Source organism: Anarrhichthys ocellatus, unplaced genomic scaffold (assembly GCF_004355925.1).
Source record: "Anarrhichthys ocellatus isolate YVR2014 unplaced genomic scaffold, GSC_Weel_1.0 scaffold3, whole genome shotgun sequence".
Taxonomy (NCBI): domain Eukaryota; kingdom Metazoa; phylum Chordata; class Actinopteri; order Perciformes; family Anarhichadidae; genus Anarrhichthys; species Anarrhichthys ocellatus.
Window position 1 is genome coordinate 7,533,104 of NW_022280033.1, and position 12,263 is coordinate 7,545,366.

General features: G+C 38.8%; 1 protein-coding gene across 1 annotated transcript in view; it reads right to left on the bottom strand.

The window, feature by feature from the left end:
- Nucleotides 1–11,255, bottom strand: part of LOC116379525 (VPS10 domain-containing receptor SorCS3-like) — a 38,575-nt gene extending 27,320 nt beyond the window's left edge. Inside the window, exon 1 of the mRNA XM_031841480.1 lies at nt 10,402–11,255. Coding sequence (XP_031697340.1) covers nt 10,402–11,097 — 696 coding nt within the window. The 5' untranslated portion in view covers nt 11,098–11,255. The remainder of the gene's footprint in view (nt 1–10,401) is intronic.
- Between the last annotated feature and the right edge of the window lie 1,008 nt (nt 11,256–12,263).

Consider the following 12,263-nt stretch of genomic DNA (forward strand, 5'->3'; position numbering starts at 1 on the left):
GAATACTTCACCCACAAAATGACCATTTGTATATCAAGTGATACCTTGAATCCTTGAAGAAGACTTTGTTAATCTTGCATGCCTCAACAAAAGAATCCAAAACAAAGAGAAAATTCTTGAAGAATTGAAATGGGTTCCACATATGACAACAGCAAAAGTAATATGGTAACATCCGTTTACAAACTCCCACACAACTCATGCAGTATAATCCAAGTCTCATTTGTCCAGTCGCACTTGCACAACTTCCCAAACACACGCATCTTCCCTAAAATCGAACAATTTAAAACACTTCGGACTTGCACAGACGAGAAACTACCTGCGCAAGCGGGAGACTGTTTATGCAGCATTACAAGTGTTTTAAATAGTAAGGTTTTAGCGTGAAATGCATGAAGTAGTGAGCAGTGCATAAATGAGAATTGGATTATACTACAAGTTGTAATGTTTGTAAACACATTTTAATATAGTTCTGCTGTTGTTAAACACAGCCATTTATTATAATTCATGAAGACTTTTCTCAGCTTTTTGATTCCCAGTGGATGAAAGCAAAAAAAACAGTTTTCTTCATAAATTCAAGGAAACAAGCCGGGAGGACATGATATTCAAATGGTCATTTTGTGGTTGAAGAATTCCTTTAAACTACGAAGAGCTGACAAATGAAGAAGCATTAAAAGCAAATTCGAAGAGTTTATGGTGCAGCCCTGCTTTTATGTAAATACTGGGGAGCAAACAAACACAAAATGGCTTCCAGAATTATTTGAGCCTTCTAGGTAAATACAATTTTCCATGCGTATCATCGCTCACTTGCATACATGAAATTAAGTAAGGACCCTGGAAGGCCAAAAGCAGTGCATTTATTCATGTTTATGTTTTATTGATGTGAGCAAAGAGAGCTTTGCCCCAGGAAAGTCAACCAATCATTTTTCAGATTGGCTCTCCTCCTCCGAGGAGTTGGGTTTAGTCATCCTTTTATCCTAACGTTCTATTCTTGTCGCTTTCTTTCCCTTCTTTGCTTCCTTATTTTTCTGTCTTTCTGTCATTCTTTCAATCTTTCTGTCTTAGGTTCTTTCTTTTGCTGTGTATTTTTTTGCTTCATTTCACCTGCACATATAGAGTAGACAGAAAAAAAACCATTAAAAGGCACAGTCAGGTGCTCGTTGGCCATGCAAAGGTATTAACTCTTTCTCTCTCTAATTTTTAAAGTGCTTCAGTGAGACGTGAGAGGCATCTCAACACCATGTTGGTGGGCAGAGGATTTCCGACACAGCTTGCTATTTTAGCCATGAATCATCTCTGTGTACTGTCCTGCAATATGGCTATCAATAAAATGAAATAGACTGTTGCAGCACATCAGTGCAGCCTTACTGTGCTTTCTAACACCACGCTCCAAATGGAACCTGTTGCCCCCAGTAAAGCATCATCAAGACAGCACCCGTCAAAAAACATTTCTGTTTAATTGGGTAGTCAAGGGAAAAAAGGGACAAAAAATGGAAAAAAAAAAAAAAAAAAAAAAATCACACCTCCAGATTTTTGTTTCTTTCCTTCTCAGGAGTAACACACAACGGGAAGTAGGAGAACTCTTTAGAAATGTAAGAAATGCAGCCACTTTCATGTAGATCTGGTAGTGTTTTTGAACCTAGCCGGAGGGGCCAACTGAAAGATCTAAATTAATTTCCAAGGGACCCCCAAAGTTGATAGCAGTGAGTGATGTAAGGCTCTTTGTAATAACACGGCTGAAGGCTCATGCTCAGAGAAGCATTGACACATATATCCATTTTATTTACCTTTACTATCTAGGGAAAAGTTCACCACTGAAATGATACACATTTACATTCTCATGAATACACATAAGCTTTTGTGTATTGCACTACGGGGTAAACGCATCCACACACAGAGCCATCTCACAGGAGTAACCCTTGTCTATTTACCTCCTCTGAGTCCAACCAAAACATCAAAATGCCCGACAACTCACTGAAATGTGTCAACCCTAATTAAATCATGTCTTAAATATAAGCTTTCATAAGCTGCCTTTTACCCAAATATGCCATCTTTCTCTGTCAGCTGTCTGGGGGTCAGTTTTTGTGGCCTTATCAGATTTGATAAAACAGAGTAAAGGTGTGTAATTCAAAAGATTTAATTAAAACATAATCTGACAACCCTTGAGTGCAGACACTTATATTTACCTGGATTGTGTGTAGGTGCATGTGTGTATATGTTTGTGCAATTTTATGTTTTTCTATTTTTTTAAACTATTTTTATCATTTATATTAATTTATGACAATAATAACTTTATTTAACCAGAAAAGTGCCTCACTGAGACTAAAAATCTCTTTTACATGTGCAACTTGGCAACAACAGCAGCAGCAGCGGCGGCACACAGTACATACAACATACAAGTTACACAATTTGTAACATAGACCAAAGCAAGACCGATACGTAAGCCAATATTAGCATACAACAGATGTATCCGTATGGTGTATATGTTAAATCGATAAGTAACATGAAATTGTAGTACAGAAATGTCAAATTATGTTTGAGGTCATTTAGAATTACATAGTTTGTCCACCTGAAAGCACTGACAAGTACATTTTTTACACTTCTAAATGATCCTGTTTACTGTGTATTGTGCATGCAAATGTTAAAGCTGCCATAATTCACATTTCTATATTATAATGTGGTCAAATATATCAGTTATTGCAATTTATTAAAATGAATCAAAGGGATCCGTATCAAGGTTGTTTATATTGTGTGTGGGTGTGTGTGTGTGTATGTTTAGAAAATGTAACCATTGTTTTTTGTTTGTTTTAACTAGCAAATATCTGTAACTATATCTGCCTCAGAAATTCATTATCAGTCGGGCTATAACACAGACGGGAAGGTAATCAAAAAAAATGAGATCAGATCAAAAAGGAAATGTAAAACTGATTAAATGACAGCAGTCAATACAATACAATTCTTAAGACATAACCATAAAAACACAGATGATCACAATCTATCCTAAAAGTCATACAGACATTAGAAAAACCCACACAAAGGCTGTTTTTGAGTGCAAATGGAGTATGTAATAGGCTAGGCTGGGGTGATGCTCAGCTTTTACATATTTTTTTATATACCTGTGTCATTGAATAGATTACCCCAAAATTTAATCTATTTTGCCATTTCGCCATTATTACTTTAGAAGCGGAAGAATTAATCTGTTAGAGGAAGCACGGTGAAAAACGTAGATGGAAGAGTAAAGTCTACCGAATAATGCAGATCCATGGGGGCCCCCTCACACATCCTGGTCATTATCAGACACCAAAGCTGGCATATCGATGTGAGAGGAGCAGACCTGGACTCCATTGTTCAACTTACTACACTGCATTTCACTGGCCTGTTGCAATTCTGAGGACACAAAAATAAAACCCGTTTCATGTGTTGTTAAAAGCTCATTACATTCCCAGCTCCATTAAGAGAAATCAAACAGAAACAGAGTGCAACAAAGAATCGTTTGAGTAATTTGACAAACACTGTTTTTTTTAAAGTCAAATAGCTAATTAACAACCTAGATCTTGCACACTGAGAACATGCTATCACTTTAATTTTAATTTCTCGTGATATGAGGGGGAAAGAACACAAGAAAGAACATCATTTTAGGGCCTTTGTTGAGACAAAAACACTGAAAAAACTACTCCTGTTGAAAGTAATTGGTGTATCAAAATTAGCTCAAAACTTAAGTGTCACAACACATCCAACGCCAAAGACATAAATTGTAAATTCCTTTTGTGTCTCTTAAGATAAAAGATTAATATATTCATGCATCCATTAGAAATTATCTGATGCAAACACCTGCAGAGAAAAGAAATACAGTATTAGTTGCACATTTGCATAAATTTCTTTAAGGCTCGACAGCGACGAGGGCAAAATCAAGACGCACTGCAAGTGGGTGGAGGGATATGAACACAACATCTTGATTGTGGCTCAGTGACGATGCCTCCAAAGTAGAGCACTTAGCAGAAAAGACAAGCGTCTTTCAAGAGAAATGGTGCGGTCGAAGGGAGGCCTTACTCTGTCCTCATCTTATCTGTGGAGCAAATTGATTGTTTGTACTTTTGTGGGCGAAAACATACTCTGGGGATGCTGCTTTCATCAAGTGAACACAAAATGTCCCTTGTACATTAGTGTGCTGTCTGTATGTTTGCTTATCCTCCTGACTCCCGAGCTTCGGTTATATAGCCCTAATGCAAGTTTCAGCAATCAATTCAGCCCATTATGGGGGGGGGGAATTAATGAAATGGGCTGAGTAGAAAAGGGATTCACTTCTAACATAGCTTTATTGTGAGAAGATGTTTTGGGCATGGTATATGTCTCTTTGCTGCAAACGACAAAACACAATAAAGTATGCTGTTTCTGCCATTAGTGGGACATGAGTACAAAGTAAATGAAGTATGTTTAATGGACTAAGTATAGAAATATACACAAACTCTCTTTTTCTTCCTCTTTGTGTTTTGATGTTGACGTTACGGCACAATACACTGTGGTTTATACAAAACAAGGAACACAGTATTCAAGGACAAATCTGATGGCAATTTTAAAAGTCATTTAAATGTTTTGACACATTTGACAAAGTTTTAGTCACATCCCGTGCAATTTAAAATTAATTTGATGCATTGTAAGCGCCGTGGAGAGACAAAAACACAACATTAGCGTTTTTGTCTTAAAGGTTTTTTTGTTCTGTGGCACTCTTGTTTGCTCGTATTTATTGTTCAGCAGATGAAGGTAAAGTAGCATGACTACACTTACTTACTTTCGTGTGTAATCCTGTTATTCATTAGGCCATGGAATACAACAGAAATTGGAAATTTACCCGTGTGAAATATGTTAACATAAAATCTTTGGAAAATGAACAGAGTTTTGATCAATTTGAACACTAGTTAGCTTTTACTTTGAGCAACTTAACAACATGCAGGCATTTCCTTCAGTCTCTTATATTCCTTCACAGATTTGGCTCCTAATGGTCTGGCTTCTGCCAGTGGGGGTCTGAGCTGGAGCCAAAGGCGGTAGTGGGTCCAAATTGAGGTTTTGGAACAGAGAGTCACTCCACCTTAAAAGGCCCCCTTCATTGCAAAAAGTGCAGTGAGGCTGAAATAATGAGCTAAATGTGTCCGACAATTCCTTGTTTTGTCTTCCCACCCTCCCATCACTGATTTGCATTTTTCATAATGTGTAGAGTTAGCGACTGCCTTCTCTTTAAGGTCAAGTCAAAATTCAGATTTGAGTTTCTATATATCCTAAAAGTAAAGATCATATGCAGCTTATTTGTTTGACCAGCTACATTTAAAGGGAAGCATAAATGCAGCCAGGATTCTGTTCAGTAGGAACGTCTTTTCCAGGCAACAAACTACTACGTTCTTGGGCTGAATTAAAGTCACAGGAAGGTGGTGAAGTTAGAGGGCATCAGTGATGCCAAACTGGTATTCATGTTCATGTTAATGAAGTTAATGTAACGTGCTTACTTTATTTAACCAATACCACCACCATTAAGTGTTATGAGTGCAAAAATATAACCATTCAAAAGTTGCATCAGGCTTTGATCGCTATTGTAGGAACACAATTTAAAAATGTTATCAGTGAACATTTTGCAGATACGTTCAGCATTAACATTTTCTAATATATATTTTGATTTTAACTCAAAGTCAATTTTTTTGTTTTTGTTTTGTTCAATGCAAAAACGATTACTTATTTCAGAGGATTTGTCCTAGGATACCGATTGAGTGAGTATGCCATTTTTTAAATGTGTAATTTTGTGTTTGGAAGTTTTCCACCATCTACATTGATTGCTCAGTGTGTGTGTGTGTGTGTGTGTGTGGTGCTTTAGGTTGATTATTTTCTATCCCACTAGATTGGAAAAAAACATTTCTCCGAGCAATCCCTGTAAAATGTAAATATATTAGTAAATGCTGTGGCTTGAGGCAAAATGCTGCTTCAAGGCCCTGCAAATCTAAAGGTTTAATGTTACCAAACTTAGTTCACCCCATATAAGCAGCAATAATACTAAAGAACAGGACAAAATCAGTCAGGTCCTTTAAGCATAAAAATGTATTCCATTAAGTGTAGTTTGCGTTAACTCTATCTCTGTGATGATTAATAAAGAGGTCATCACCCGATTTGAATTTGAATTTTGTGATTTTCCCAATCAGAAAATGCATACATTTGTTTTCATAACCTAATCACAGCTCAAGTATGTGTCTACCACACTGCAACAGTTATTAAAGTAATTAATCACATGCAAACCTGTCGAATATGATTCTGCACCCGCTTTGTCACTTTGATTAAAATTCAAATAAGTGTGTGTATGTGTGTGTGTTAAACAGAGAGAGAGAGAGAGAAAGAGAGAGAGAGAGAGGCTGAGACTGATAGGGAGGCAGATAGGAATCAAGCAACGACGGTGCGCTTGAACATACTGGTGGCAGGCCTTTATATTTGCTGTTTAAAATGCACTTTGTGAGCCAAAAGTACAGTCTAAGTGCTGAGGAAGTGCTGAGAGCCTATGTTGATGAGACGCATTACGGTCCCCAAGTACAAATGATTCATGAAAAAAAGGGGAACACGTGCATGTCATTTGAGGAGTAAAAAACAGTATTTCTCACCGAATTATGTCCATTGAGAGGGGGGAAATTGTATCCTGTGTGCTGTAAAATAACACTGACGCACAAAGAAACATGGAACATTTTGTATATCTTTTAGCCATTTTTATTTAATTTATCTCCCAGGCTCATGAGAAATTGTTTTAGCTGTTGTAATCAGCGGTCTATCTTTTACATAGCACGTAGGATTGCTGCCGTTTCTATCAGTATCTTACAATCACATCAGTGGAGAGTGCACCCCTAAAGGCTTGAGACGGGCTGGATTAATGAACAGACTTATGGTGCTGACACCCCAAGGGGGACAAGCAGGTGGAGGATGAAAATGGCTAGTCGAAAAGAAATTTCCCATCGTTTTGTTTTTTTCCCATTGGCTACCACTTTAAAATTCATATCTAGTACACTTGACTGACCATCAGTTGAATCAGATGCTGTATTAAAAATACTATAAAAAGCAAGCTTATCTGAAATTTAAAAATGTCTAAATGCTGAGGTGCTGCACAATGAAAACGATTTGCAATGACATCTCAAAATGTCCTCAAACGTAGTATGGATAATATCCCCTAAGCTAGCAACCAGCGGGCCAGAGGAAGATGAAAAGTGCATGGATAAAGTTTTACAAGGTCACATATCAGCCCCCTTTGACGGAACATCATGTGTCTTTTTATTTATTAAAAGGGGATTTTACTCCAAACTCCAACTGCAAAACCAAGAAAATGTGGTTGTGTGTGTAGAATATGAAAGCGAAACATGGAAAATTATCAGAAAAACAAAACCACATTGGAATGTTTCCCTTTGTTGTATCTGAAGACATCAGAGTCAGCTTTTTAATGCACTTTTCATCATCCTGTAAGACCCACAAACTGGTCAAATACCTTTGTGAATTGAGAACCCATTCCATTTGATTTTATGGATCAAGGAGTTTCTATGCAACCAGCTCTGGCATGTTAAATGGAATGGCTGTCTATCTAATGAACCGGTTTTAAACACAAGTGTCCCCCAGCGCCGTGCCATTTCCTTTTTTTTTTTATATTGTCTATTTATACCGTTGAGATTATGTGCAACAATAACCGCTTCGTTCTGATTAAGCATGCGGACAACGCGGCCCAGGAGACCTGTCTGATTCCCATTCAGTCGCATCAGAAAAAGACGAAAAGATTTTACAGAGCTGATGGACTGTTTGGCCCTCGCCACCTCAGACAAAACATTACAAATAAACAACAAGATTGAACCCTAAGCCAAGAAGAACAGCTGGCATCATCAATATACAGCTCCTTCCAGAACAAGTTTCTCATAACAGACCACTGAAGATGATCAGACCCATATTCTCATTAGAGGTGGACCTTATTTACACCAACGTTCAGTATCATTTCAGCAGCAGAAGCTCAAGGGACGTGATGTCAATAAAGACGCTCAATAGCTGCCTTCAACTTCAACACAGTGTCCTAGTTTGGTCAGCTGGCTGTGAGGAGCTTGCAAAAATTGTCAATCAGGAACCTAAAATCATTTGACTGTCAATAACTCACTGATCACCAGCTGGCTTGCCCACTAAGACTTTTGCCTTCAGGGGGGTAGCAGGGGCGACTTTGCATCCCTTGAGTAGGATGTGCTGCAAAGGCTGCTTAGAAAGATAACCAAGATCGTATCACAGCTTGAACACTCATGTGAGGCAAAAAGACTGAAATATTGATTAACCAAATAGTGCATCCCAAGCCAAGTGTATTTATCCGTATTTTTTAATTGGTTTCATTTCCACTTTTGCTCGTATTTATGGCACACATCATTACAAATCATATCACATTCAAGGCAGATTTTAAAAGTGAGAAACATGCAGTCAATCAATACTACATGTAGCATTCATTTAAAAGGGAATTTGTTCAGTATATGTTTTATCCCCATGGTCGAGTCCAATCAATGTTATGTCTCTTAAAGTCAGAGACCGTAGAGCTATGACTCCAGGCTTTGATGTCTCAGACAATCGCAGAAATCAAATAACAGTTGGTAGGGCTGATTCATGGACAGATTTCAGGTTTTATACGATGAAATTCTTTAACAAATCTGAACTGTAAAGATCCGTACCCCCCCCCCCCTCGGCACATTCACCATCACCTTCTACATCTTTCTCATTTCACTCCCTGTGGGATTTTACATCTTGGCCAGATCACAGGCAAAGTCTTGAATTTAATATTTGATAGAGCTACCCTAGACCACAGGAATGAAGTAATTTTCCTTCAAATGTCCTTTTTAGATTGGATTTATTATCAGTCATTTACATCTATTATAGTCTGAGCTCTAACACTCAGTCATAAAATGCCATCAATTTAAACTCTGCAGTTCCACTCCTACTTTTTGAACCCGACAGGGGTTCAGACTGTATAAATCTCAAATGTTGACTGGCTGCAGTGACAAGCCCATCAGTGATGATCCAGTGAACAGTGTCCTGCAGTATAAAAGGCCATCGTTGGTGAAGACATCTCAAACCAACGACATATTTCACAATACAGCCCACAAATCAGATTTTACAAGATGTATTTCTGGTATATTTCCATAGAGACTGTCCACAGCAATACATCAACGTGGCCAAAGTCTGCGATGCCTTTAACGTTATGACATATGTTACCAAACAGAAAATGAACCAGATGAAATACATGTAGAGGTTGAAATAAGCTATTCTGTTAAATATATCTCTATTGTTGGATATTTACAGAGGTTCTGCGATACACAAATCTTCTGATTAATGTTGCTGGCACACACCCGTTTTCCCAGAAAACTGAGATGATCTGAATTACCTGCAGTCAAAAAAAATGAGAGTAGCCTCTTTGTTTTGTACAAGGCTGTTTATACTTGTTAGATCCTTGTACCTGATAAAGGCTGGAGCTTGCAAACATTTTTGCATGCTGCATGAGATAAAATCTCCATGGCTTTGTCTTTGTGATGGTAAAATGGTGTGCGTATGTGTGTGTCTGTATGAGGATGGGGGGTGGTCTGGGTGGTTGCTGCAATGTCTTGTAGTTCATTTAAGCTGTGTATATTTCCATCTGTTTTGAAGTGTAAAGCTTGGCAACTTTTCAACAACAAACATATAGCAATGCTGTATTTACCCAGGCAATTAGACAACTACCAACAAAGTGTGAGTCAAATGTCACCAACAAAAGCCTGGTTCATTTGCCAGAAGGTCATACTGTGTCTCATCAGCGTCACATTAAGGTTGGTTGGACACCATCCTTATTAGTAGCTACTGCACCATCCTGAGAGACGTTACTTGATTATTTCATAAATAATTAATGTATTGTGATTGCTGTCAAAATACCTGCCCCTTCACATACCTCAGTGGCAGGTAAATGTACCTGCGGGGTTAACTGTTAATTTAAAGTTCAGGTGACAGACACGTTGTTAAAAAAATGATTCACGCAGGTTTGAAAAAGCAAGAGGGAATCCTGCAGGTGAATAGTCATATCCATCTGGCGCGCAATCCGCTTACAGTCATAACCTAAATAACAAAAAAGCATGACCATGCATGTAAATAGAGAACATGTACTGGTCAATTCAAGACTATGTTAGAATGAAATAATTAGTTTGGAAGTAGAAATTCCCCTTGTGCGCGCAGAAATGGCTGTGCGTAAAAAATGTGGCAAATTCGCGTAAATCTATTTAAAAAAGGTTCAGAATTAGAATTTCAGAGAGCGATAAATATTTGCATTGTATTAAGTGTGTTAGAAAATAGCGTGTTCTCTAAAGCAATTATGATATTATGAAGTGTTTTTGTAAAACTGAAACTCACGCTGCTGTTGTGTCCGGACCAGTGCATCATCGCCTGGTTGTGCGCCGAGTCTCCCGATAGAGCAAAAGTAGAAGTGTCCAGGTGCGGCTCACTTTGCCTCGGGTTAGAGCCTCTAGCTTCCTCCCCTGTGTGCCGGTACTCGGGTCTGGAGTTGGAAACACCTTGGACAGTCTCCACAAACCTCTCTCTTGACTGAGCTTGTCCACTTGTACTCCTATCCACATTGTCGGTGTATGTTGTACGCACACTCCTTTTTGCCCTCTTTTTTATCTCAGAAAATGTGTTTTCTAACATTATATTCGCTGCAGGTCGCCCATGGTTGTCCTCGGATATGTTATCACACTTTTTACCTGGTATTCTGAGACGGTTGTGATAGTTTGGTGCAATTGTGTTGCCGATCAGCGACTCGTGTCCAAGTCCACTCTGTGTTTCATTCCCTACTTGCTTTCCATTGTTCGGTTTCAAAGCAACGGCTGCTTCCGATTCAGAAGCGATGAAAACTTTTGCGCTATTGTCGACTTTAACCTCCGTTGATTTTCGGGTTGTACGTGCCTCCAGCGGTGTTACATCCAGGCGATACAATCTGTCATTGGCTCTTCGAGAACTTACTTCCGCTTGAGCCACAAACTTGGGGTGAAAGGAGTACAGCAACACGAAAGCCAAGAGGGAAAAACTCAAAAATGACCACAGTCCCATTGTGTTTTTCCAAAGTGATAGTCTACCAGCGGGGATACAATAGGTAAGGCAACTTCTAAAACATTCAGGGTATCATCTTTACGAGCAAGAAGCCATTCAGCAGTCCCGCTCACGTCCAGGAATTTGTCAAAGTGAGGGACCAGTTGGGGAGGTGCTGCGCATCAGGCAAACGCGCCGACAGAGAGTGACTGCAGAAACGATTTGAGCTCATTGTTCATGGGGATATTTAGGGAGAAAAGGCTTTAAAATGATGGCATTTTTAAATTATTCCACTATTTTATTTTTCGTCTGGGACGGCAGAGTTTTTATTCTGCAACGTTTTAGAGGCTATTTATGTAAACCTATAAAAGTTATCCGAAACAGCACGTTATTGACTCGGAGCGGTTGACAGGAAAAGTAATTTGTGCCTTGCAGAGCAGTTGTGTGTCCCCGTTGTGGCAATTTTTGCAACTGAAAAGACAGAAAAACACAATTTACTTGCATCAATCACCTCCGGATTCACCTGTCAACTATGTGCAAGCGCGCTCACGCGGGGAGTACATTTGGGGCAAATTCAGTTGGACTTCCTGACAAAGAACCAGACGTGATCTGATGTCATTTTATGTGCATAACTGCAGCGGTGCAGGGGTTTTCTACTGTGCCTGTATTTCTGGTGACACACTAAGCTTTTTCTAATTAGGCCACTAATACAATGCACCTCAGGCCTTCTACTGCACAACAGCCCAGGAAACACGAAGACCTTTGAAGTCATACTGTGATATGTTGGCTGTGATCTTCATGACTTTTGCTGCCACACAGGCAACAGCAAGCCTTCAACAACTGTTTTAATCTTGGCACCTTCACATTTTGCATTATTCATTCATTTTTTTTACTGTGCAGATCTGAGAAAAATAGCTTTCTCTAAATCAATATGCAATTTGAAATGTATTGGTTTCAATTAGTGGAGCCAAATGAATTGTGAAAGGCAAGTTCAATTTCCTGCTGATAGGGCTCTCGGTCAGTTGTTACAGAAATTGTACGTTAGTCGTTTTATTTTGTGTTATTTAAAAGATTTTTTTCCCCTCATAAATGTATTAAGATGCCTGGTGATAAAGAGTTGAAACACACCTTAGATTTGCTTGCTTCAGTGGACAGCTGCCCGAGGAAGAACCTTCAAGAGAAGGCTT